Raw genomic sequence first — 27,553 nt, 5'->3', positions numbered from 1 at the left:
ATACTAAGTTATTAAGTATTAACCTACTTATTATTTTTCACTTTATATATTATATGAGCATTTGGGATCCCAGAGTTTTGGTCTTTCTCCATTTGGGATGGGAATCCCCCTTAGGGTAAGTAAAATCAATATATCGGATGGGAATCCACCCTTGAGGAAAGCTTTTATCCTTTGCTGGTAGAGTAGTGCTTATTCAATCTGTCCTTCAATCTTCTTACCTTTATTGGAGTGGTTTCTTTTCTATCCCCAAATCCATTATCCAATCCATGGAGTCCCTTTTTTGCGCTTTCCTCTGGAAAGGGCAAGAAGTTTCCAGATTCCTTCATCCCATCTCTTGGGCCCTCCCTCCCAGTTAGATGGCCTCCATCTTCCATCCTCTCTTCTTGGCCCCTCCTTGCTCATTTGGAGTTGCTTTCCTACCATTTATTAAACAACCAAAGCTTGGGGCTCCTCTTCTTACCTCCATTTACCATAGCACCAGCTTTAGTCATATTTTTATATAACTACTTTTAAACTACTTTTATACAAATACTTTTTATAATAAACTAAAGTACTAAACAAACATTCAACATCACATTCACAAAATAAATAAAACATTCAGAATCCAATTATGATACTTATTCATTATAGTTTAGTATTATTTCACAAATTATTTTTAACATGACTTTTTTGTAAATATACATGAATAATATTCAAATTGGAATCGTTGATGTATCCATTTTTCCCTTTTTTAACCACTTACATGATAAATCAATAGATCTCTTATTTCTTTCCAGTCTTTGTTTATTTAATATTCATTGATTATCAATGTTATATCTCTCTTCCTTCTATTGCCCACTTTGGCCTCTTCATTTCAATTGCCTCTTCCTGGCTCCATATTTAAATTTATATACGGCATAGTAGAATAAATTATGATTAAAAAATATATATATGCACAAATTACAATTCCTTCTTTAGCATCTCCTATCCCTGCTGCCTCAAGCCATTCCTTTTCTCCTTTCGTTCCCATCTCCCTTGCCCCTTTCTTTGATACCTCGTACTTTTCTCTCCTCTATTCTTCATTCTCCATTCTTTTCCTTCTTCCCTCATCCTTCTTTCCGGAGATTCTTCTCTTTCGTCCCCGCGCTCTCTCCGCCATCTCTATCCAAGTCTCGTTTGATTCCTCCACCCTTTTCTGGCTAGACCCCGAGCATCCGTTGGATGTTCTCTTCGCCCTTCTTGGTCCCCGCACAGTCTATGAGACTCGCATCCCTAAGACTACCACCTTTGACATCTTCATCTCCCATGGGGCTTGGTCCCCTCTCCCCCACCCAGTCTCACACATGTTTGGAATGCACTCCCCCCTGTCCTTAACCCATCCCGAGATACCACCATTTGGTCCCCTTCGCCATCCAAATCCTTTACTACTTCCTCCGCGTGGAACCTTCTCCGCTCCCCTCATCCCCCAGTCCCCTGATCCCATTTGGTTTGGTTCAAAGGTCACATTTCCCGTCATACCCTCACCCTTTTGGGAGCTCTTAACCATGCTCTCCCTACCCAATCCTTCGTCATCAGCCGCCATATCCCCGCCAACCCTAGCTGCACCCTTACTAGAGTGGTTCAAGGTACATTAACCACCTTTTCTTTTCTTGCCCCTCCTCCCTTCCCCTTGCATCCATTTGGCCCTGCTCGAGATGCTCAAACAGGTTTGTTCGTAATTGGTCTTAGATCTCAAGAAATTTTGCCGGTCACTTCATTTGCGATCGCTTAGGCAAGCTAGTCTTTAGTGCCACTATCCATCACATTTGGTGGGAGCGCAACCTTTGAAGATGGACTCCCAAATCTCGATCCTTAGACCTGATTTGGAAAGCCATCTACTTTGATGTATCTTCTAAATTGCTTTCCCTTCCCCCATCCCCTATTGCCAACAACCCCCAGAAATAGGTTAATTGTTAGTTTCTGGGGTCTTAGCCGCTCTCTCATCTCCCCCTCTTGAGCTTCTTGCTCCCAACCCCCCTTTTATTTCAGCAACTTCGTAATCTTCTCCTGTAGTGTTGCTTGTTGTTTTGAATATATTAGTTATTCATAAAATAAAAAAAGTAAATTCATTTTATATTTAATTTGTTATATTCTATCTTTCAGTTTCAGTTAGTTATTTAAAGTATTGAAATGACTTGGAGTCTATGTTTGTTGCAGCTGAATGGTAGTTGCACTTTAGCCGTGACTCACCCCACTTGAGTATGATTGCATGCAAAATGCTCTCGCTGACATGCTTCGCCATTGGTTGTGAGCGAAATTGGAGCACCTTCAGCCTCAGCCTCTTAAAGTGGCGCAACCGATTGAGTGTGAAGCGTCTAGAGGACCTTGTCTACTTACACTATAATATGAGATTGAAGGACGATCACCTTCAACAGGGGATGGGGAGAGAGACTGAGAGAGTAACATGATCGAGTTGGCCGACATATTTGAGATGGATGATCATGATAACCCAATAGTTGACTAGATTAAGGGCAATAGAGAGCCCTTGCTAGATGAGGAGGGAGGTCATCCCAATAGACAAATTAAAGAGCAGAGTGCACATGTAGCTCCCGCCTGTACCTTCGTGTCACACCACAGTGCATCCACCCACAGTGAGGATTTGATTGTCTGGTTTAACACTGATGATGATGCGACTGAGGCATCCCCCGCGATGCGCGCGTGTTGATGATAAGGGTGTTGGACCTTATGAACAAGATTCAGCTGATCCTACGGACAGACCACCACCACTAGCAGTACGTGAGTCAGGGATGGGAAAGACGACCACCAAGATTCAAAGATCAGAGTCAGTTCAACAATGCGACAGAGCATACAGACCATGGTGGAGCTGCACCTCAAGGCAAAATGTTTCATCGACATATTCGAAGAAGGGGAAGGGGAAACAACATGGATATGGCATGGAGGACATGCCATCATATGAGTTTTACAGTCCGGCTGATGCGAAGAGCTTGGTGGGCTTTATAAGATCGATGATCATAAATGATCCTATAGATTTCACCTCTAGAGGATTTGGAAGGCATAGACCCGCAGAGTCCCAGTCATATGAATACTACTATGGAGAGTGTTGGTTATATTCGGTCGACTTGTGGACTTTATAGTTATGGACCTTATGGTGTCCCTCCTAGCTATCAGACTCAAGAGTTAGCCACCAGTGGAACCTTATAGTCATGGAGCTAATGGCATCCCTCCCACTCTCACCTAATGAAGTCAGTCCCAGTGGAACCTTATAGTCATGGAGCTAATGGCATCCCTCCCACTCTTACCTAAGGGAGTCAGCCACTGGGACCTTATCATGGAGCTTACGATGTCCCTGTCCCTACCGATGACCAGGGTGGTTCTTCGTTTGTTGAGCAGATTTTTCACTCTATACCACAGCCACCACTAACCCTTCCATCAGTAATTGCATAAATTCATTATCCGGAGATTCCCAACTTCCCGCTATTAGGACATCTTAGGCATGTGGATGAGGCCACATATAGAGATGTAGTATGTCAACAACTATATGGAGCATACATAATGGGACATGTATTATGCTTGGTATGGAGTGTAGAGGGAAGAGGGAGAGATGTATTAGGCAAACCTATACTTTGTAACATTCTCGATTCTTCTTATATATACTATATATTTGAATGGTAATTTTTCAATGGTTTTTTTGGTAAACTAGTAGTTCCATTGTGTTTATTATGTTTGAAATAAATAGAAGACAGGAATCCATAACATTGAGTCCATATAAGGCTCGAAACTGAAGTTCAAAACTTCATAAAAAGCAAATGATTCGACTGAAATTTCAGTTGAAACTTGAAATTTTTGGCCTTCTCTTGGGTCGAAATTCAAGTTTCGATCAAAATTTCTTCCTTGTGGTCATATCAGGCCGCAAATTGGATCCAATGCTGGAGCCATGGGAGGGACGGGGTAGTTCAAAAATTATGATGATCTAATTGCCATATTGGGCTGGATAGATTTCTCCTAGGAGAACACCTTGCTATGATCGTGTTGCAGTCCTTCAATAGAAAGCAACTTGCCTAGTTGAAGGGAAGGCTTTAATTAGGAACCTCAAGGGCCTCTCACCATCAAGGAGTCTATTAGTTTTTGGGATGATATTAAGTTTTTCAATTGCATGACTGACATCAACACAACAAATGTGAATAAGTTAAACTCTATACGACCCTACCCAAATTAATTGTTTCAAGGCATCAACCTATCGATCTGGGTCCCAAATGACTGACGGATTTTGTGGAAACTCTGAATTTGCTAACACAAAAATGAGCATTCACATGGTAAGCATTCATAAAAATTTCTGATAGTACATACTGGGTCGTTTAACATCGAACGGGTGGCCCATTTGGCTTTGCCGGGGTTCCATAGACCTTAATACTATTTGCACCCACATCCATGTTGATCCAAAGACGGTTGGCTTGAGTGAATTAGGGATTGCAATGCTAGACCACAAGTTTGATTTAATTAAGGAAATTATGCTTCAACAGAGATCGAGCAAATTGTATATTCAAATGAATTAATTGATTGAGAGATAATTGACGAAATTGAAATTCTGACCTTTCTCATCTTTAGAATTCTATTTTGTTAGTTTGGTAATTTGTTTTGCTTAACTATCGATTGAATTATTAAACATTAAACCAAAATATGGAGGGTTTTTGAGGATCAAACTAGAACTCTCACACATCTGAGAGAAGGAAGCAGCAGCTTTGCTAAATATTGCCAAGGAAAAAAATTGATAACATAAACCGTCTATTACTGCTCGCAATGGAGTCTATATAAAGGGCTGGCGCCATTATAGGAAAGCAAAAGTAGAAACGCAAACATAACACAACCTCCCTTGTAAAATCACAGAAAGGTGTGGGATTCCTAACTGTAATCCACTAAGAAGTCCTGTGCCAATGACATGCTAACTTAAACTGAAGCACAATAGAACCAGTTAAACAAAGACTTCTTGGTTCAATTGAACAAACTAAAAGAACTTCAAACAAAAAGTACAGAAGCTACTATCATACTATCACGAGTACTACTACTTGGACTTCTCTACATCATAGTAATGTTTTCTGTTTTTTACCTAGAGGGAACAAAATAAGTCTTATGATGTGATGTCAACTACAAACCACCTTAGAGTTAAGACCAATAACTAACTACATTGCACCTATTACAACCAAATTGTGATCCCTAAGTTCTTCTTTTGCAAGACAATGCCTGGTATTTACCTAAAAACTCCAACAGCTTGTATGTTTAGAAGCATACCAATCAAAAGCAACGTTAGGAAACTTGGTTTTGGTGGGCAACTCGGTGAGAACAAAATCAAGTTGGAGAAAGATCTTGCTGAGTTGGTGTATTTTTTTCCCTTGTTGAAACCAAAATAAGATTTGGGTGGAAACAAAAATTACTGTAAAATTCCGAGACACACACTCGGAGATCTTTCTGAGGTCTCATGGAGATATCGAAAACTTGCAGGTCATCTCATCTCAAAATCTAAAAAAAAAAATACATGATATACTACTACCAAGATCTCACCAAAATATCAGTAGGTTCTCATACTCAAGGGTGTGCTTAATTCTACCACACATTAGAGAAATTTCTTCCCTTGCTAGACGTCAAAAAAGACTTACAAGTAATGTGACCCAGGTTATAAAAACCATGCTTTGGGAATGGTATGGGTCCGCCCAGATCAAATATAATGGCAATGGTAATTCTGTAATTTCAAAAAACAATGTAGAACCCTTTAGGAAACCAAGGAGTAGAAGGGATGCATCAAGAATTAATTTTTTTTTTTTAAGCCAATGGACTACTTTGGAAGTTGAAAAGATGACTGGAATAACAGAAACACTGGTTATAAAATAATGCTGTTATGTCTAACCAAGCAAAGCCAGTCTTGTTAGTCCTAGATTGATGGGAGATGAACTAGGAGCCAACTCCTCCAGGATCTTTAATGAACCAACTCGAATCAGACTCATATTAATGCAGCACAACCAGAAGTTACTTTTCACACTAAAGTAACATAACCTAGCGGATAATTATTCATATCTAGTTGGCCCCAACTCCAGCTTGCAAGGAGATAAAAGTAGGAATTGTTTCTGTAAGATTTTTTAGAGATGATGTAGGATTTTGTTAATTTATTTATTGGGATGATTATGTAATCAGATTTTTAATTCAGGTAGGATATCTAGGATCAGTGTGCGTTAGTATTAAGTTGCTAAGAGTCCTAGTAGGATCCGTTTTTACCATGAGTCATACTATAGTTGTTTCCGTATTGAAGTATGTCTCCTTTATTGTTTAAACACTTGCAGTCAGTTTATTGAGCAAGGAATAGAAAAAGGAAGTAAAGCTTGGGTTCTGTACTTTCGTAGCTCCCCTCTCTCTCTCCACCTCTCTTCTTCTTCTTAAGAGTATTCTTCTCAGGTTACCCCTTCTTCCCCCTATATTCTTTATCCTTCTTTATCCTTTATCCCGTCCCCTGTTACGTACTCTCTTTGCTTTGTTCTTTGAGCGCTTTGCCTTCTGTTTTCTATTGAAAAAACACGATCACATCTGCTACAACTCAAATTTCAGTCACCAGGCTTGAGATAATTTTTAGGGGGGGGAATAGTTAAGTGCCATAGTCAGGTTTAGACAGAACAACGCATGCTATCTTCTTACCCTCAACGTCTCAAATAATTTGTAACCTTGCTTTTCTTCCTATTGCGAAGGGTTTTCTTACAACAAGGGTAATGGCGTCATTTCATATATGTGCTCAATAGATGTTCCTGGCAACTTTACTTCCATTGATAATGACATAATGGTATTTGATTTTAGTTTTGAAACTGTTTAATACCCCTGATTGGAAACCTATTGGGAACAGGTCAAAGGGGCAACTAAAAAGTCATATCAAGTATGTAACACACATGCAACAAGGAGGTTATGGTATTCTTGGGTAAAAACAAAACCATAAGTTATACATTTATTAGTCATTTATTTATTAGTTTTACTCATTATTTTAGACAAATGTGGCTATATAATATTGGTTTCCAGGCAGACACAATTTAAAGGATAATTGGTGGAAAAAATGCTATATTGACAGGAATGAGGACAATTGGAGATCAAGCCACCTGCAGATCACTTCGACTGACCAGCTAACAATCACGGGTATGAAAGCATTAAAAAGAGAGCCAGGCATCTGGTCCAAAAAACCCAATTTTCTACCATATAAATTGGCTGGACCATGAAAAGAAGAGTGTAGGCCATGATCATAATTTTGACTAATTAAGAGTTTGCCAAAACATAGTGGATAACTAGATACTGGTCTCATTTCATCCACAATTTGAATAACATTACTTTAATTCTCGGAGCAAATCAAGCCAAAGTCAAGATGGAGAGATACAGCCAAAAGACCATTTTTGGCCAAATTAGAATAAAGGTAAGTCTTTTTGTTTATATCTTTTCTATTCTGTCTCCTTCTCACCTTTATGTTTTCCTCATTCAAAGAACCCCCACTCTCCTCTTCTTTTTTTATTCCTTCTCCACATGGTTATCAAAGCGTCTGCCTACGCGGCAAAGAGGTTTTTGAACCGCTTAAATTGTGACCGCTTAACTAATGGACTGATTTCTTGCCGTTTTTTTGCTTAGGCACTACCGTTTTACCGCCTTTTGCGCCATATTGCCGCCTAGATGCTAAAGTAACCGCTTTTTTTACATTTTGTAATTTATGCATATTATTTTTATTTTTTTTTTTTTAATCATAATTTATTCTACAATGTCATATATAAATTTAAATATGTGAGCCATTTCGGAATCGAGGCCCAATTTGCAAATGAACTCCGAGGCTCAAAGTGCCTGTCAGCAACAGAATGTGAAGCATGACCCATATTCAACATTGATAATCAATGAATCATTAAATAAACAATGACTTGGAAATCGGAATAATGAGATCTATTAATTTATCATGTCGGCACTGTTTGGTTAAAAAAAGGGAAAAATGGATACATCAATTCTGATTACTGATATATGCACAAGAGTACAAGACACTTATTTGGCGTCACACTATCATAGAGGGAAGTAAGAATGTAAAATTACTACTTTCATTTTCATTTTTCACATTGATTACTGATATAGTACATACTACATAATTATTGTTATGAATCTTATGATGCTTGATGAGATGAAGTTATGTTTTTAATATTTTTTTGGATAATTTTTCACAATTGTGATTCTTGAATTTTTTTTTTTTTTATTTTTATGAATGTGATTGTTGAATGTTTGTTTAGTACTTTAGTTTATTATAAAAAGTATTTGTATTAAAAAGTAGTTTAAAAGTAGTTATATTAAAAATATTGACTAAACCGCTTTGGTTGCTTTATTGCCGCCTAAGTGCAGCTTAGTCGCCTAATCGCCAAGACGGAGCCCCAATCGCTTTTCCGCTTTAATAACCTTGCTTCTCCAATCTAACTTCTCTCTCTCTCACACACACACCCCATAACTAACAAATCTTATCTTCACTTCCTATGAGATTCACGTACAGCCTCCCTTATTTTTTTTCGTATAAGGCTTAGGTTTGTCTCCCTTTTGGCTTGGACTTCTCACTTCCTCTGATTAGCCTCTCTATTGTGTTTTCCTTCTCTTACTCAGTTCCCTCCTCTTTCATATCCCTTTCTAATTTATTTTATTATTTCAGAAAAAGTTTAAAGGATTTTGTTAATTTTATTATTCTAGACAACAAGTTTAGGTACAGGATTTTATCATTTTGCTAGAAACTGTTAATTAAGCATTGAAACTTGGGCTGCACTTGAAGCTTGGTCTATGGTTTGGGTGCAAAAGCTTGAAGATTTTATGCAATTTGAGTAATGTTGTATTCTTCCTTCTCTTTAATTTTAGCTTATTTCATGGATATTTTCTTTTTAATTTGTATTCCCTTTCCACCATGGTTATCTATATTCATCCCCTTGGAATTGGATAAAGCCATGGGGAAAGAATGAGAAGAAGAATTAACATGCCTATGTTTTAATTGACATAATTGCAAAGGACTTACAATAGCTGGCCGCCGTATTATGCATGTCATCCCATTGGACCATAAGCGTAATTGTCACCATACACATAGTGACACCATCATGCTTATGATTTTTTAGTTTCTAGTTAGTATGATTGAATGCTAACTACTCGTAGGATATGTTAGCTCTTTTTCCGCATCACTAATAGATTATAGATCTATGCCATGATATGTGCAGGTTTCACATGTTATTATTGATTTTATTTAACCAAGTGGTGAATCTTAATTACAACTTTTACAAGTGATTCCTTGAATTTAAACTTATCTTTGTCAACTTCATTATTCTTAATTCCTTGCATCATAGTGATAGATTCATTCATTAATTTTACACCTTCCGGTAGTTTAGATTAATTGAGAGACACTTCCCTAATGATTCACTTTGCGCATTTTGAGAGTGACAATTTAATCACTCATCTCCTTGAGACCAACCCCCGTAGCCAAAGATGACACTGTGCGCTTGCAGTTTTTTTTTTTTTTTTTTTTGCATCTTTGCAACAGGTAACACAACACAAAAAGAAATATAAAGCTTGAATTGATAGAAAATAATTCCGGCATACCACTGAAACAAGGCAATGTCTGTTCCCTGGATCCAATCCATGATATAAGACACCGATATCTATCTCCATTGTAAGGGCCGCTAATGTGGCAGATATGTCTTCTGCATTCTCACGAGTATTCTGCCAGCCCAGAACTGCAAAATGAAAGCTAGGATGAGTTATGGTTTTCCACCAAATAAAGTAATGACATAGAACAATGACAACTATATAGAGCATTACCTGTTGTAAATACATGAGGTGGGCTTGAAAGAATATGATGAATATAGTTGAGCTGTCCACAACCCCCCACCTCTGGGTCACAAGCTAGCTGGTGATTCCTCTCTACAAGCTTCAATAGCTCTTCAAATGAGCTATCCGAACACATAACCTGGCCACATAAGGCACGTTAGCAGGACTATTTGGTGAAACCTTAATACCTTCCCAAATTTAAAATTTCTGTACAATACTAGAAAACAAAACTGCTGCTGTAAAAAGAGTTTTTTGACATAAGACATGCCTTCATTGTTCGGAGTGCACTGGCATTGATATTATGAAAAAATGAGGTATACTTTAGATGTCTAGAATCCACACCACAGCTGTGACAGTTCATTTGTTCAAATATATCCATTCCAAAGAGATTATGTGCTATACAAGAGCTTCTAGTACAATCCCAAGAGCCCATGCAACTGCTTCCTTCTGAATAAGTGTCTGAAACACTTGTACTAGAAGTAAATGACTGATGAAGGCAATCAAAGATTACTGCCAATACTTCAGATGCGTCATTCATTTGTGCCTGTGATAAATCACAGATTTATCAGAATTATCCAAGTTATAAATTACCAAAACTATCCAAAATCCCATTTGCAATTTTAATTAAAGAAATTGCTGAAGATACAAAATAAAAGAAGAGTTAAACATAAAACACGGCAGTCTTGTGTATGTACCTCTTGGAAGAAGTTACTATCAGGATACAAGTTGCTTAGAGCAATCCTTAAACAAGAAGGAGAAACAGCTTCTCTTTGCTTATCTACAGATGCAATGCTCAAGGCAGTAAAAATTTCATACAATGCACAGACAACACAAGGATCTCCAACATGAACATGACTTGATGTTGATCTACTCAAGAATTCATCTCGGAATCGTTTCAAATGCCACAAAGACTGCATTTCAAAGGAAAAAGATACTTTCAGGCCATAGAACCAAATAAAAGTCAAAACAGACAGATTTGTTTTGCTAAAATTGCTAGCTTGCAGAAAATCATGGAGTTTGTACCTGTATGATTACATTCAAAAAGCAATTATATTCACCAACTTCATTTTTTAGCCCTGTCCCAAACACATCTCCTTCATTTTTGTCACTGGCACTGCAATCGTTGTACAGAGCCCCACAAGAATCTGCCTCTGGAGAAAAATTTACAGACGATTTTAGCTCTATATCCAATGGCATATTTTGATGTGCTTGAAATGTGTCTGAAAATAGACTTGAAATATATAAGAGATTTGGTTGGATGTGCTAATACTGCTTCCAAATTCTTTTTCCCCTGGGGAGAGGAGAGAGAAAGAGGGGGGGGGCATGGGAGGAGCATCCCCACTGGTTTAATGGAACAGGGAAGAGACGGTGCAAATTGTAAGTCACAACCTGCTCCAAATGGTCATGTGACATACCAACTCGAATTAAAAAAATGCACAGGCATAACATAAAATACTACTATTATTAATCTTGAATGTACTGAAATTTACGAAACACATCTTGATAACTTAAATGTTTCAAAGTCCAAGGAGAGGAGGAAGTTGGTAATGGCTTGAAATTGGCTACACAGAGTAACATTTAAAAATAGCTTATGCTTATGGTCTCATGCTGATGCAACCCTCCTCCTTTACCCGGGCTTGGGACCGGCAGTGCAGAACACACTGGCGGAGTTTTCAAAAGGCTTGCTGAATAAAAGCTTCAGGCTGAATCTGGTGCACAAATTGCCAGAATGATTCTCTTAAAACTAATATAGGGCTTACTATTAAATAAGAGGCACAGATTTTTTTAATTCTAAAATGGACATGGATCAGAATGACAACTTTAAGTTCTTACCCGAAAAAAAAGGAGGAAAAAAAGGCAACTTTAAATAGTAGCCAGCCAGGGAACACCCCAAGTCTTCAGGGGATGGGAGGTCTTTCAGTAACGACTTGAATAACTTGTTAATTGGGATAATTATTATTGCGCCCTTGTACTAAAGTTTAATTACTCTTCAAACCCTGATCTTTATGAAATTACTACTGCCTCCCTCACTTTTAACGGTGTTAAGAGGTTTTCAAGGTTGGACAAGTAATGTCAATTTTGCCATTCATTAGAACTTTTTTTTCGCTAAAAAGATCATTACATTAAACGAAGAAGAAATATTAAAAATACATCAAATAATACCTTATGAGGAACCAACATCCCTTATCCACAACAACTATTGCCCCCAATACACCCTTCCTCACTGGTTCCTACTCAAATTAGAAAACCACTAACTCATAAAACGAAATCTAAGACGTCTAGAGGCATCCACATCAACTTCATTAAGAATTGAAGCTGACCAAGGAATGTTTATATCAGAAGTTATTGTCCTAGCTGCCGAATTTGCCAAAAAATCTGTCACTGTATTAGTCACGATAGCAATGTGAAATCTTCCAATCTATAGTCATCAAATATTCTTGTAACTCTCTCCACATATGAAAGATATACCAAGGTATTTTCTTCTGCTGTATTAAAGTCACCATAGCTTTTGAATCACTTTCTACCCAAAGCTTTGTAATTTGTAAATGTCTTGCCCAATGCAATCCGTGAATGAAAGTTTCCAAATCAGCTTCAAAGTTGGTTTTAACATCTAAAAAAATACTGAAATTGTAAACCACCGCAGCAACTTCATCTCGAAATACTCCTCCACCGCCATACCTTCTTGGATTGCCCAAAGAAGACCCATCAATATTTAGTTTTACCCAAAGTTCGACATGTCGCTCGGCGCCGTGCGGCGCCCACACAGCGACAGTCCGCTGTCGCCCGACTCTTTCCAAATCGCCTCAAATCCTCTGTAATTAAAATACTCTTGCTCCTTCTCGTTCACTCTCTCCCTTAAAATTATTCATTTCCTTCTTAATAGTTGATGCGCCCTCCCCCTCCCTCCTTGTGCGCGGGAGACTACTATCTACACATCCCTCCCGTGCTTGCTTGCCGTCTTCCCCCCCCCTCTCTCTCTCCGTGCACTCGTCTTCTCGGTGGGTGCAGGTGAAGAGAGAACCAGCGTGGGTTATTTGTGTTGTGTTTGCCTTCTGCCTCTTCTTTCCTTTGCTCCTTCCCGGGCTGCGGCGAGCTTCGCGCCGCTGATGGTTGGTCGGCTGTCGAGATCCGAAGGCTGCCGGATCGTTGCCGCTCCGCGGTGCTCGTGGCTCCCCGGGCCCGTCCCGCTGGTCCGGTTCCGTTCCGCTCTCCGGTTCTCCCTTGCGCCCTTTTCTCCCCGCCTTGGGGGTGTGCCGCTCTCCGTCCGTGTGTCGCTTTCTCGCCGTCGGCGATTTCGCCGTTTTCGCGTTCGCCGTTTTCGGCGTTCGTCGTTGCTTTTCGTGTCGCCGGGGGTTTCGTGTCGCCCCCGGCGCACCTCGAAATTCGCCGTGTGTCGGCGAATATCGCCGACACCGGTCCATGGTTTACCCATCCTGCGGGGGGGGCGCCCCTTTTTTGTGGGGGGGGGGCCCCAGAGAGAAGTTAAGGCCTAGTCTTCTTGCATCCGAAAAAATGGTAGGAGTTACTTTTCTCCCATCCATTTTAAAGCCAAACTGTACTAAATCTGAAAAAATTAAACTCACCACCTCATCAGTCCTGAAATTTAAATTTTCAAACCGGATTTTATTGCGAACCATCCAAAGAAAGTATAAAAACAAACAGCATCCATTAATCCAAATCGTCCGTAAAGGAGACTATGAAGCCTGGTGTTTCCAAGCCTTGAACGACTCTACAATCGAAACTTTTACTGTCTAGTTATAACCAAACTTTGCTGCAAAAGCTTCTCCACATCCACATGAAAATGAGCAATGAAGAAAGAGATGTCCTATGTCCTCTAAAGCTTTACCACATAGATTACAACGAGAGGCCAGCATAATCCCCTTCCGAGTCAACAAGGCATCAACAAGTAGCCTATCATTAGAACTATCAATGCCCTCTCGTACCGAAGCTTAATTACTACCTCGTCCCCTATACTCTTTTGAATTACTAATCCAACCTTGGACTTTGCCCCAAATTACTAATGTCACCCTGCCATTGACTTCCTTTAGTTAATTGATGAAGTGACATCTTTGTATTTTTCAGAGACCCCAAAATAACCTTGAGGTTTGTTATTACTTATTTACCGTTGACGTCATCTCATAAGGATCTGACTCTTTGAAATCCAAAATGACTAGAATATAAGGGCAAAATTGGTATTCCATATGGTTTTATAAAAAGAATGGAATAACATCTTTGGCTTCTTAATTCTAGTGAAAGGCAAAATGTAGATTGCACACACAACCTTAATAGTTTTTAAACACCGTTAGAAGTGAGGGGCCAATAGTAATTTCATAAAGAGCAGGGTTCGATTAGTAATTAAGCTATAGTACAAAGGGGCATCAGTAATTATCCGTAAATAATAACAAACCTAAAGGTTTTTCAGGGTTTTTGAAATACATAAAGATGCCATGACATCAGTTAACTAACGGAGCTTAATAGCAGGAAGACATCAGTAACTTCAGGCGAAGTCTAATGTTGGATTAGTAATTTCAAAAAGTATAGGGGATAAGATAGTAATTAAGCTATTGTGCAGGGGGGCGTAAAAATTTATCTCTTGTTAATTTTATTCCACAAAATAAGAAATCAACTCTCGCCTTTCTCAACCTATTAACAGAAAGTAGTATTCTAACATTTTAAAATTTAGGTACCAGAAATGTACATCACACTCCATACAAAGAACAATTTCCATACTAGATAGAACAAAGCCATTACTAGAATAGCCGCAAAGAATCCAGAGGAAGCATGGTTCAAGATTTCAGCCAACACTCACAAACTGCTTTAGTTTTGACCTTTATCGAAATGAAATTGCATGACTCTATAGGCATGCAACACAAAGCTGCAGTATATGACACTTCTTAACAGCCCAAATTTGTTGGAAATCCTAAAAAAATTCACACACTAAGTTTCATCTAGGTGAAACTGTATCAAACCGCAGATTATTCATCCAAAAAAAGGTGAATTATTTCAATCCATTTCTTGACCAGTTTCACTGCCTTCAGTGAGTCTTGACACTGCCTTCCCAGAAACTCTCCATTTGCTCAATTTTTTATGTAGCACTACCCAATCTCGTGTGCATCCATTAAATTTCTTGCTAAACAACAACATTTGGCTGTTGATTTGCTGCACAAAATAAATGTCATTATGTGGAGACTGCAACCTAGAGTTAACGCACTACCTAGCGGTTTGTAATTTAAAATATTTTCCATTCCTAATTCTTACCTACACTTTTTCTAACTTGAATACTATGTGTTTAGTACTGATGGACCATGTCACTTTACCAACCATAGGTTCAGAGTTCAGTGTCAAAGTACCATTTTGAGGGAGTTCGTTAAAAACATTTAGGGCCTAAAACAGGTTGTACAGCAGTTTCATAGCCTAATTTGGTTGCGTGTCACCAAAACCAGGCCCCGCAAAGAACATAAGTACACCAACTAGGCCCAGATATTGGAATTCACCCATATCATTTGGGTTTTTGGCCTGATCACAAACTGAGACCACAATCTTGCTGATTGTGTCCTGAAATTGAAATAGAACTCAAAACTTTTCTTTCTTTCTTTCCCTTTTTTTTTCTTCAAAATGATAATGATAAAATTACAATAACCCCAAAGAAATAAATAAATTCTTATTGAAAAATAACAAAATGATAATAATAAATTTTCAATAACCCCAGAGAAATAAATAAATTCTTAAATACACCTATGGACCAGAAACCAGGATTGGATCACTTTATTCTTGGCCTGGGTTCCCAAAATCCCAGGCTAGGTCACACATATCCAGCCATGAGTTTGCTATTGCACTAAGTTTGTATCCTACATGGGTTTCTGCATGTAACAAATCAATTGAATGTCTTAAAAGTGATATAGGAAGAGATGTATTTAAAGACCTAGTACCCAAGCTCCAATATAAAACCTAGAAGAGAGCTAAAATATTCTCCGGTTCTTCAAAGTTGCATCTCTTATTTCAAACTTCTAAGGAGTTCCACAATACTAATGGCCACTAGTCATCTTAGTACCCGAAGTATGAAAATGGGGGGGGGCGAAATTTCAGCGAAATATTGGGGTTTCGGTGGGTGGCGAAATGATGACATGGATCGAAATTCCGCACCTTGGTTGGATGTTCCTTGGCAATTTAGAATTTGTCATCACAAATATCTTTCATTCCGATATTTCGCTGAAATTTCGCCCCCCCCCCCCATTTTCAGACTTCAAGGGGGGTATTTGAGCTGGTTTTTTGTGGCTAGCCTAAGTTGAGGCCAATAAATACAATGGGGATGATATTTTTGCCTAAAACCTAATGTAAAGTGGATATCTTGACCAGCACATGCCCACCTGTATGCAACGAAATTGGAAGTATGGAACATGAATTTAAACAAATGTAAATAAAAAAATAATGCAAGAGAACAATCAAATATCTTCGTTAAATTGCAAGAAATAAAAAGAAAGTGATCCAAGCATCTTAATACAATACAAGTAGTCAAGTATATATAATATATCATGTACAACAGTCAACAACACAAGTATACAAGCGTAGGCAAGTAAATAGTGATCCCATCATCTCAATAAGCAAGTATCACCGTATTTCGGCGACATCGCCGACATTTTGTAATTTCGTTTCCGCTACTAGGTTTCGTGTCGATACTAACCAAACACCAAATCGGCCACATTTCTCCCCATGCATCCAACACGCCAACCCCAAATATTTAATAAGCCAACCTAATCACATTGAAATATTTAACCCAGAAAAAAAGAGTAAAGCAAACCTAATCACATTGAAACTTGAGAGAGAAAATGACTACATCAACAGGGAGTAAAGTTGTTGTCTAAAATCAACTTCTAGTCTCAAAACAATAGTTCAGAATAAGTGATAGGGTTTTCGCAGGCTATACACACAAGGAAAGAAGTAGGCACGTACTACAAACAAATAAGACTGACTATAAATTTCAAAAAATTACGGTAGCGCTTTTAAAGTTCCTGCAATTATATTTGCACGACTTACCCAAAAGGGGTATAGTAAATGATGTGAATCCAACTTTAGGGTTAGGGTTTCTAAGATGAATTCCCTCAAATTTAGGGTTTGCCCAAAATCTTCCAGCAGTAGGTGTCAAATATATATGGCAAGAATAATATTGTTAAATAAATATGGGGATCTAAGTGCAAATCCCTTAATCTCACCCATCTAACCTTTGCAGATTATCTTATGATCTTCTCCAAAGCTGATGTCACCTCCAGCTCTTCAATCCTTTCCTCTCTCTCTCTCCGAATCCCTCTCGGGTCTTCATGTCAATCTTGACAAATCCTCCCTTTTCCTTGTTGGGGTCTCTGAGTCAGTTCGTTCCTCCCCTCAATCCCTCATTGGCTTTAACATTGGTTCTTTCCGGTGGTTTACTTAGGCCTCCCCCTTATCCCTAGTAGGCTCACTAACCACCATTGTACTCCCATGCTTGACCATATCAAGAAATAGCTTCAACTTTGGAAAGGAAAATTTATCTCCTTTGCTGGTTGAGTGGTGCTCATCTGATCAATCCTCCTACCTCTACTAGTGTGATATCTTCTCCATTCCCAAAGCCACCATCCCTTGCTATGTAGGGGTTAAAATGAGCCCATGGTTTCATGGGCTTGGATTACTTAGTGGGAGAAGACTAGCCCACATATTTTGAACTCCCAAGCTAGCTTGAAAGTCATAAAAGGAGCTGTGTGGGGTGTAGTGGTGGTGTTTCCATTTTGTTTTGACTGTGGTGTTGTGAGTGATAGGTAGGTGGTGTTGCTGTGGTGGTGTTACTATTAGTGTTGTGTCTCTTTAGAATGCTATATAAAGAGACTTTGTGGGTGAAAAGCAACTTGTGAATGAAATCAAATTGCTTGCTAGCATTCCCCTCTTGGAGAACCCTTGTGTTTGATCAGGTAGGTTGGGTTTGTCCAACGATCCACCGCTGAGCGGGGGGGTTGTTTTTTGGTTTTTTTGTTTTTTTTTTTTTTTTTTTTTTTTGTCCCCCCCTTTTTTTTTTTTTGGCTTCTGCTGTTTTGGAGCCTATTTAGTCCTTGTTCTTAACCAATATCCTTGTTCTACCACTCCGTTTTTTTTTTTTTTTTTTTTTTTTTTTTTTTTTTTTTTTTGTTTTTTCGGGGGCGTTTTGGGGGTCTTTTTGGTCTGCTGCCAAAAACAACATTTCTTTGGAAAGGCCAAGAATCCTCCTGCTTCCTCCACCCCATTAGTTGGTCGGTTATCTACAGACCCAAATCTGAGGGTGGTCTTGGTATCCGTCATATCCAGGATGTCAATTTGGCCTCTCTCCTAAAGCTAATCCGAAAGACAACCTCAAAGCATAATTCTATTTGGATCAATTGGGTCTATTCCTATCTTCTTAAATCTGACTCCATCTGGAATATCCCGACTCCCCCCAACCCTTCCTAGGTTTGGAGAAAGCTCCTCACCCTCAGACCTCTTGCTCTCTCCTCTTTCTCCATCCAAATTTCTTTTGGTACCTCCACTTCTTTCTAGCATGACCCTTAGCATCCAATAGGTATTATTTTCAACCTCCTAGGCCCTCGTATAGTTTATGAGTCCGGTATCCCTAGGTCAACCCTCCATGTTCATTGACGATGGTTCTTGGCCCCCTGTCCCCCACCCTTGTCTCGCTCAAGTTTGGACTTCCCTACCCCCGCTCTCTAACAACCCCCCCCCCCATGACCTTTCTATCTGGCCCCTATCTCCATCTAAAACTTTCTGCATTTCCTCAACCTGGAACCTCCTCTGCTCCCCTCCCCCTTTTCCTCTTGCCCCTTGGACCCCCCGGTTTGGTTTAAGGGTCACATCCTTTACCCTCTGGAGAGCCCTCAACCTCGGCCTCCCTACCCAAAGCTTTCTTTCTAGCCATCGAATATCTGTTAACCCCAATTGTATTCTCTGTTGAAGTGGTTCAGAGGACCTAGAGCACCTACCCCTTTTCTGGCCTCCTTTGGGGAAAAGCCTTAACCTCCATTTGGCCCCGCTCAAGACGCTCTTTCAGTTTCACTCAGGGCTAGCATTGGATTTTGAGACTCTATTCTGGATCGTCCATTTGTGATCGGGTTGGCAAGATGGTCTTCAGTGCATCCATCCACCATCTGTGGCGGGAGCACAACCTCAGGAGATGGACTTCCAAATCTCACTCTATTGACTTGATTTGGAAAGCCCTCTATTTTTATGTTTCTTCTAGGCTACAGTCTAACCCCCATCCCCGGTTATGGATACCCTAAGGAACAAGCTTAATGTTGTTACCTAGGGTCTTAAGTCCTCTTTTCAGCCTCTCTCTTGATGGCTTGTTCCCCCCCCCCCCCTCACTCTCTTTCTCTCCCCCTTTTTGTTTCTCCTTGCTGGTTAATACATTTTTTATTCATCCAAAAAATATATATGGGGATCTAAATGTGGAGGTTATGGGTAGGGTATGCATTTGACAAAATTATATAGAATGGGATAATTTGCGAAATGAGGAAAAATTAGGGAATAATCAATATGGGCTTGATCTTGAGAAATCTTCCTTGGATATTTTCCTTTCTTTTCTTTTCTCCTCTTTTATTTTTTCCTTTCTTTCTCTCTTTCTTTTTCTTCTTTTCTGTTATTTTTTCTGCTTTCTGGTTGCCGCAAGTCAGAGAAGGGAGGAAAAGAAGAATCCTAGAGAGATTGGAGGGTGTGGGGGTTGCCAGAAGGTTTGGGGAGGGTGGGGAAAGGGCTGGGGAGGGTCATACGGGGTAGGGGAAGTTGATAGGGGAGTTGCCGGGGCTGAGGATGCTGCTGTTGTGATGCGGCAGCAAGGGGGAGGGGTCTAGGTAGTTGCACGGAATAGGGGAGGAGAAGGGAGCTGTTGTAATTGCAGGGAATGGGAGTGGGAGACTGGGAGTGCTGCGATAGTAGGGGAGGGGTTTCCTAGGTCTCACGATGGGAGGGAAGTAAGAGGGAGGGGCTGCCATGGAGGTAGAAGAGAGGAAAGGGGGCTGGGCTTCTTGAACTTACTTGAAATACTGCTGGAGGAAGGTTGCTGCACTTGAATTTTTAAGAGCTGTAAAACCGCCATGTCTCTCCCAAAGAGAACCACAACCCAATTTCTCACAAAGACTCAAATTTTATTCAAAACAGACTTGATCAATACAAGGAAAGAATAGGCTATTTATAGTCAACTAAAGACCCTAATTCTAAGTGTGATTCTTTATAGATTAGGATCCCACCACATTAATCACAACCGTTGAAATAAAAATTAAAGATCCGATGAACCCTAATTGACACATGCTGAAATAAAATTCCATGGTTTGAGATCTCGTGAGATATCTCGCTTTTATAAGAAGGCGAGACAAGATTAAGGGCGAGATTCCCACATCTCGCTCGAGATCTCGCTATATCTCGCTGGAACTCTCAATTTTTGCCGAATTTTTAGCTAGATTTTCACTTGCAATTACTCTTAGCACATCTACAACACCAAAGGAAGATCAATCATTATATGCTTGTCTTATGAACTTATGAGTTATGACTTATATAGAATTTCTAATGGTTGTATAATTTTATTATTCTGTTCTCGAGAGTTGAGATTGTGATACTCATATAGATGGAATTTTAATGACATTCAAGTTATTTGATGTATTTGATACACTTACATTTCATTTGTAAGGCTTAATGGTTTTATATTACATGTAGTATAACCTTGCATTCCCCAATCCTGCAACATTTCGGATTCACATTTAGGGACAACTTAAAATTCATACATAGGGTTGTTTTCTCACAAACCCAAGCCCACCAGTGTGTTCAGAAGGCCTAAATTACGCTAACAACCAAGTTTGAGCCCAACCTAAACCCTAAAACCCACTAAAATGGGCCATTAAGTTGGCTAAAAAAAAAGACCATATCTAGACTGACATCTCGCCAACTCGGTTGAGATCTCAATTTTTGGAAGGGGTGGGCAACGAGATCTTGCTCAAGATCTTGAACCATGTAAAATTCTAAGTAACTTAAAACTCTAGACACATGCTACATTCTATTTAATTAAAACTCTAATTGACAAGTGCTGGAATTAAAAATAAAATTCTGAAAAAATAAACTAGCAACTAAATTAGGGCTGAAGTGACCAAGATATCCCTCCTAGAGGGCGCCCAGCCCTAGAGGGGCCCACTTTAGGGTTCAGCCAAGTGGGGATCAACCTTGTTCACATCAGTAAATCAGAGATGCACAGATCCAACCCGAACAAGAATCAAGTTGCAGTCTCTCAGCCACCAAAAGAACTAATTCCTCGCACACAAGGTCAACAAAACTCACATACAGAGTCTAGATCAAACAAGAATAGCATAACATGATTTTTTTTTTTTTTTTTTTTTTTTTGGGGGGGGGGGAATTACCAAGGCTTTGTCGCATAGCTTTCTTAATATCAGCTTGAAACCTTTCGTCATCAACCTCTTCACCATGTAGTAGTTGCAATGTCTTCGTTCCATTGTCAGCAGAATATGGATCAACTAATTTTCAAAAAAAAAAAAAACCCATGACCATTTTAGCATCTATAATGCAGTATACCAACAGAAGAAAGAATCGAAATAAAATCTCCCACAGTTTGGGTTAGTTTGGTTCAATCTTGAATCCAGTTTCTGGTTTGAACCAACCCAGCAGTTCCTAACTTCAAGGTTTTCTGATCACTTCAAAAGATTGGAAAACAATCCAGTCATGGGGTGTGTTTATGTCTTACCTACATTTACTTTTTTATAGAAGCTGTAATAGATGGCCCATTCAGGGACTCTATGAGTTCAACCATGTTTTAAGCTGTTTTATTCAGCTTGATTGGACTCAAACTAGGGAATCCACTTTGGATTGGGATTCTCTTTACAACTCAACAACTTAAAAACAAACTAGAAATGAGTCTTCTAAAAATATCCTAAATAAAAAATTACTTGCATAAATGAATAACTAATTTCCAGAAGCAAACCTACTTGAAAATTGGATTCCAACTAGGAATCCGAATCAGACAAGGACTCTAACCACTAATCCAATTGAAAAAACAAAAATATTAGCAAATTTATTGGACCCTTTTGATGTTTAAAGAGGGAAAGACCACAGTGCCCCTCTTAAGGGTTTGGCCAGCTCCTTGGTGTGCCAATTGGGCTTGGTTTTTGGTTCAAACTTTGATGGGCTTTGTGGGGGATGGGCTTGGTTACATCACTTTGTGTCATCATGCTAATAAAAACGGCTCGGTGGTATGTCAACAAACTTGGTGTTTTCAATATAATTATTTATTCATCCAAAAAAAAAAAAAAACTAGTCCACTACAGAAATGAGGCTTCATAAGCTTCAAAGGCATTTTGATGATCAGTCCGATTCCATCTCTGTCCATTCCGTTTGAAGAAAGGAAGGATCCCAAAGAATCAATATTTCTTTTAGTTGTTGAATCTCATAAGATCTTTATTGACCTAGAAAAGCTTAAGATAGAGTCCCTAGAGTGTTAATTTGGAAAGTACCAGAAAAAAGAAATGCTGCAAGTAAACATGTGGATATAGTTAAAGATCTGTATGATGGTTCAGTGACAAGTGTAAGAATGGTGAGGGAACAAGGTGGTGAAATCCTGATTAGTTGGGGTACATCAAGGATCAGCTTTAAGCCCATATTTATTTGACATATAATTGATGATTTACCAAAGACATTCAAGATGAGGTTCCTTGGTATATGCTTTTTGCTGATGATATTGTTTTGATACATGAAACACAAGTAGGGATTAATACCAAGTAGGGATAGAGTCCCTAGAGTGTTAATTTGGAAAGTACCAGAAAAAAGAAATGCTGCAAGTAAACATGTGGATATAGTTAAAGATCTGTATGATGGTTCAGTGACAAGTGTAAGAATGGTGAGGGAACAAGGTGGTGAAATCCTGATTAGTTGGGGTACATCAAGGATCAGCTTTAAGCCCATATTTATTTGACATATAATTGATGATTTACCAAAGACATTCAAGATGAGGTTCCTTGGTATATGCTTTTTGCTGATGATATTGTTTTGATACATGAAACACAAGTAGGGATTAATACCAAGTTAGAATTATGGAGAGCAACTTTGGAATCAAAAGGCTTTAAGCTAAGTAGAATAATATGGAATATCTAGTGTGTAACTTTGGTCGCGATTGGACAGATGATGCGGTGGTGAAACTTGATGAGAAGGGAACTCCAAAAAGCAATGATTTTGGGTACCTTGGCTCAATCATAAATAAAAAGGTGATATAAAGGATGATGTTGCCCAAAGAATTAAAGGTGGCTGAAGTGGAGATTGGAGAGTTGCATACAAGTTCTTATGTGATCAACATATTTCTTTAAAGCTCGAAGAAAGAATAAATACGACCATTGTAAAACCAACTATGATGTAAGGTGCAATTGTGCAAAGTGTTGGACTATTAAGAAGCATCATATAGATAAACAAAATGTAGCAGAAATGAGGATGCTAAGACGGATGAGTGGCGAAACTAGGAAGGATAAACTAATGAATGATCATATTAGAGCTAGTTTAGGAGTAGCTCTAACAAATGATAAGCTATGAGAAAGTCAATTGAGGTGGCATGATCACGTCCATCGAAGGCCTTTAAATGTCCTTATACGGAGAAGCGACTTAATCTATATTGAAGGAAGAAAAGGACTAAGGTTAGACCTAAGATAATCTTAAGAGAAATGCTGAAAAAGGATATGCACAGCTTAAACCTAGTATCTAGTATGACCTCAAATACAACTAACTGGAAGGGAAGAATTCAAGTAGCTGACCCCATTTAGTTGGGACAACTGTTTATTGGTCATTGTTGTTGTTGTTGTTGTTGCATGGTATAAAATATGGTAAAGTCAAAAGAGGTCTTTGGGGCTACTGTTTTGACTTATGATTTAAAGCGCGTACTAGCTTAAGGTCAAAGAGAAGGTGCATAACATTTGAAACTGATGTAACAGAAGAGAGATTCCTCATGGTATGGGTTAGGGATGGGGTGAAACTTGTAGGACATGTAATTGATGATATACGGGCATGATCCTTTGAGTTTGGTGTTGGTCTGACGGGTAGAATGGACTGGATCTAGGTTTTTGTTTCAAAGGTTTGAGGGAGCTCAAAATTTGATTCCCTGTTTTACAATGAACGGAAGGCTGCATTTAGGGATCGAACATAGGGAGCAGTGAGAAAGAGAAAAAGGACGGAGGTGAGAGATTGACAGGGATCTGTGAGTTTAATCTTAAGGCAAACTGAGGACTGGTTGATGAAATAATGGGTCTGCACAGTCGTTCTTCAATGGAGGGTTCTTCATTCTTGGGTTCAAGAAAGTAAAAGAAGGCAGGGCTGAATGGACCTACAAGCTTACCTTACCACTGATTTGTCCTTCAATGCAGTAGCCTGTATGATGGAGGTAGAAGACTCGATCCTCAGTCATAACAGAACCCTTGGACTTAAAACCCCAATATCCAAAACGATCTAGGACTTGAAACACCAAAAATCCCCGGTACTTGGACTTTAACCACAAAGAAACATCAAAACACCAGATAATTCTCTCATTGAAAGGAAAGGGCAGCAGCTGAGCAGCCAACTTTGCAAACAGTTACATTTCAATCAACTCTATATCTAATTTTTAGTCTTCCATGATGGGGGTTCATAAAGGGGTTTGTCAGCCTTAGTTACAATATGAAAATACTGAAGGAAAGATGATTGTAAATAAAAAGTAAAGCTTCCTTGTGTTGGAAGGTGTGAAACCCAATTACAATGCTAGGAGAATCTCCAGTCGCTAACTTAAAATTAAACTAAATATTAAGTGATTTTCACACCAGCTAGCGTAGTTCCAGCCCCACTAAACAATTTTATCTTAAAACTAAGGTATCAAGGTCCATGACCTATGTAACCTAACCCTTAAATAAGCCCAGCTAGGTGCTGAATCTGCATCAATGCTCTTGTCCTATACGGAGATTTGTAAAAGATCCTATTAACCTCAAAAGTATTTGTAAAGGTGTTATTTCCCTTGTACCACCCCCCCCCCCCCCCAAAAAAAAAAAAGTGTTATTTTCCTACCTATTTTATTGAAAAGAAAGCAGTTGTGGAAGACTCTAAAATGTTCTTGTTGTTTCTTGCTTGTGTGAATTTTCATTTTGCATATTTAATTCAAATAAATGTTGTAATAAGAAAGAGGCAATATTTACTAGTAATTAAAACCCTTTATCTCATAAAATCCTCATAAACTATACCTTCCACTAAATTAGTATACAACATTGCATTATCAATACTCCAAAGACATCTTTGTATCTACTAAGCTTTATTTCTTAACTTTGGCACCAAATGTCTTACTATGAATAAGTTCCATTTGTAAGAAGGTTCACAAATAGATAAGAAAAGGCAGGGTATGCTAGTACTTCATCATTCTCTTCCTCCATTTGGATCCGCATCCTCTTAGTGGTATCCGAATCCCTCCGATTACTATTAGGATATAAATATAGTATACCCCTTTCCTACCAATTATATCCGCCCGATAAAACTATTCAATTTAATTACTTATTTAGATTTATTTTTATAGATTTTTCACTTGAGATATGTGACTATTTTTCTAGATTTTCTACTAAAATAATTACCAAATTTGGTAAATTCTTAAATTTCAAACCTAGCCCTCACAAATATAATGGTAAAGATGTCAACAGGTGGTCGAAAACTTGTATTCAATCTGTATTCATGCCCATTTAGAAGAATCTACTTAAGAAAATAACTATCCGATTATCATCTAAATCCAACTGAATCCGTCTAAAAACTGATAGGATACTATCCGAATCCGTTTGAATAGAATAGGATACGGTATTACAACTATCCAATCTGTTTACACCCCTAAGAGAGATAGACACATAAGATGCTAGAAAATCATATACCGCTAGCATACTTATCCTTCTCCCTAAGCATATATTAGGTCTTACCTTCCTTCAAAATCAAAAGCAAAGAAAAACAGAGTATGCAGCAATTGAGTACACCAGCATAGATGTCCTTACCACTACCAGCTTGAAGGTTATCCTGAACCCTCACTAGCCTTTGAGTGGAAACTTTTGTTGGAGAACAACCTACTTCACGGTTCTCCTTTGAAGATGACGAGCCTTGCAAGTTTTTGGTGAAGCTGATCTGCCGTTTAGCTTGTTGTCCTCTTCGTCGCTCAGGAGAGGGAACATCTCCTTGACTTACCTGGCTAGACAGATCTGCAGAAAACAAATATACATCATAGAAAAGCTATAGATTTCTCATAATCAATGCCCAATCAAATTAATTAACAAAAAACACCAAATACAGAATTATACATCCAAGTATTAAAAAATCAGGGGGCTTTATCAACCTTGCTTGGCTTGGCCATGAGTGTCCAAGTTTGTCCTCTTAACTTTTGGTGGGCCAGAATTAGCAATGGATTTGCTGGCCACCTCAATCCCTTCCTCGTCATTTATAGTCATGTGAGTCCTGTCTCCTGAAACATCCTGACAATTCTTTTTCTTTTTTTTTTTTTTTTTTTTTTTGGGGGGGGGGGTGTGCAGGAGAAGGAATGAGAACTTTCTTGGAAGTTAATGAAATCCATACACCACAAAATTGATGCAGCAAAAAAATGAATATTTTCCTGAGCTTTCCAACTCAATATCCTGATTGTCCACATGAAAAATAAATAAATAAATAAAAACAAAATGGAAGCCACCAAGCTATTCCTTTTCAACCAACCAGAGAAAAATCACTTTGCATACTTACCAGCTTGTCATCATTGGTCTTCAAGTTAACACAAGGCAGCCATGCCAGATCCACTGACATTGTTCCGAACATCATTTTATGTTGCTCAGCAAGGTGCTTTTGTTTGGCCTCATTCTCAATTCGCCTTTGGTACTCCAAAGTTTCTTCAAGCTTCCTTTCCTCAGCTTCAATACGTTTATATTCATCCTCCTGTTGTGTCCAGTCATCATTACTTCCAGAAACAGCAATCTCAGAGTATGGATGATTTTCATCAGATGCAATGGGAGAGTAACTGCAGCCAGATACAGAAACAATGTTTTGGGCAATCAAGAAGAAGATAAAGTAAGTGTTTTCTTTTGGGAAAACATATATGAAAATTCATGACCCTTTTAAAAGCAAGGAAGCATACTTTTGTTCAGCCTGATGAAGGAGAAGCTGCTCACTACCACTAACAGCCTGCAAAGAACATAAAAAAAATAAAGGACAACGTAATCCTACAGCATGGGGTCTGTATATATGCTACATTAGCCTCACAAAAGAAATAAACCAGACAACACAAAGTTAAACCTTTGAATCTTTAGGCTTTCTGTAATCTTTGTTCTTTTTCTTATCCTTTGATCTCTCCTGTATCTGTTTCAAGCGATCACCTCCTCTATTGGTATTCTTCTCGGAGTCAAGTGCAAGTTCTGCTAAAAATGCTTCTCTGGCAGCATCAGACTTCTCTTTAGCATCTTTATCCACCAGATCCTCCAAGTGTGACTGGGGAAAACAAGATTAAAAACTAACATGTGAATTTTATCTGGAAAAGGTAGCAGAAAATATTCAAAGCAGTAACAAAACCATTACAAACCCGCATGAAAGACTTTACAAGAGGCAACATAAGTGCCCGGTAATCATATGCTGAGAAAGGCCCAAGCTTAAGCTCCAACTGTTGCATGCCACTGACACTCCTCATGATCCTTGCATCAATTTTACCAAGCTGCACCACTGA

At 38.8% G+C, this 27,553-nt stretch overlaps 1 protein-coding gene across 6 annotated transcripts in view; it reads right to left on the bottom strand.

The window, feature by feature from the left end:
- Nucleotides 1–27,553, bottom strand: part of LOC149006833 (uncharacterized) — a 38,545-nt gene that overhangs the window by 6,613 nt on the left and 4,379 nt on the right. For 3 of the 6 annotated variants that reach the window (XM_089165239.1, XM_089165241.1, XM_089165242.1), the window contains 12 exons: nucleotides 27,413–27,541; nucleotides 27,130–27,321; nucleotides 26,972–27,018; nucleotides 26,584–26,854; nucleotides 26,186–26,336; nucleotides 25,851–26,051; nucleotides 21,225–21,338; nucleotides 10,849–10,976; nucleotides 10,521–10,736; nucleotides 10,094–10,369; nucleotides 9,817–9,964; nucleotides 9,598–9,731 (listed from right to left, as the gene is read on the bottom strand). In XM_089165239.1, coding sequence (XP_089021365.1) covers nucleotides 9,598–9,731; nucleotides 9,817–9,964; nucleotides 10,094–10,369; nucleotides 10,521–10,736; nucleotides 10,849–10,976; nucleotides 21,225–21,338; nucleotides 25,851–26,051; nucleotides 26,186–26,336; nucleotides 26,584–26,854; nucleotides 26,972–27,018; nucleotides 27,130–27,321; nucleotides 27,413–27,541 — 2,007 coding nt within the window. Of the gene's footprint in view, nucleotides 1–5,630; nucleotides 5,714–9,597; nucleotides 9,732–9,816; nucleotides 9,965–10,093; nucleotides 10,370–10,520; nucleotides 10,737–10,848; nucleotides 10,977–21,224; nucleotides 21,339–25,850; nucleotides 26,052–26,185; nucleotides 26,337–26,583; nucleotides 26,855–26,971; nucleotides 27,019–27,129; nucleotides 27,322–27,412; nucleotides 27,542–27,553 lie in introns of all 6 variants that reach the window. The other 3 variants (XR_016175022.1, XM_089165243.1, XM_089165244.1) reach the window with 3 other exon arrangements.

Source organism: Hakea prostrata, chromosome 8 (assembly GCF_041222555.1).
Source record: "Hakea prostrata isolate BN-2017 chromosome 8, UWA_Hpros_2, whole genome shotgun sequence".
Lineage (NCBI taxonomy): Eukaryota > Viridiplantae > Streptophyta > Magnoliopsida > Proteales > Proteaceae > Hakea > Hakea prostrata.
Note: the sequence above shows the minus strand (reverse complement) of the source record. Positions and strands in the feature narration are given on the sequence as shown.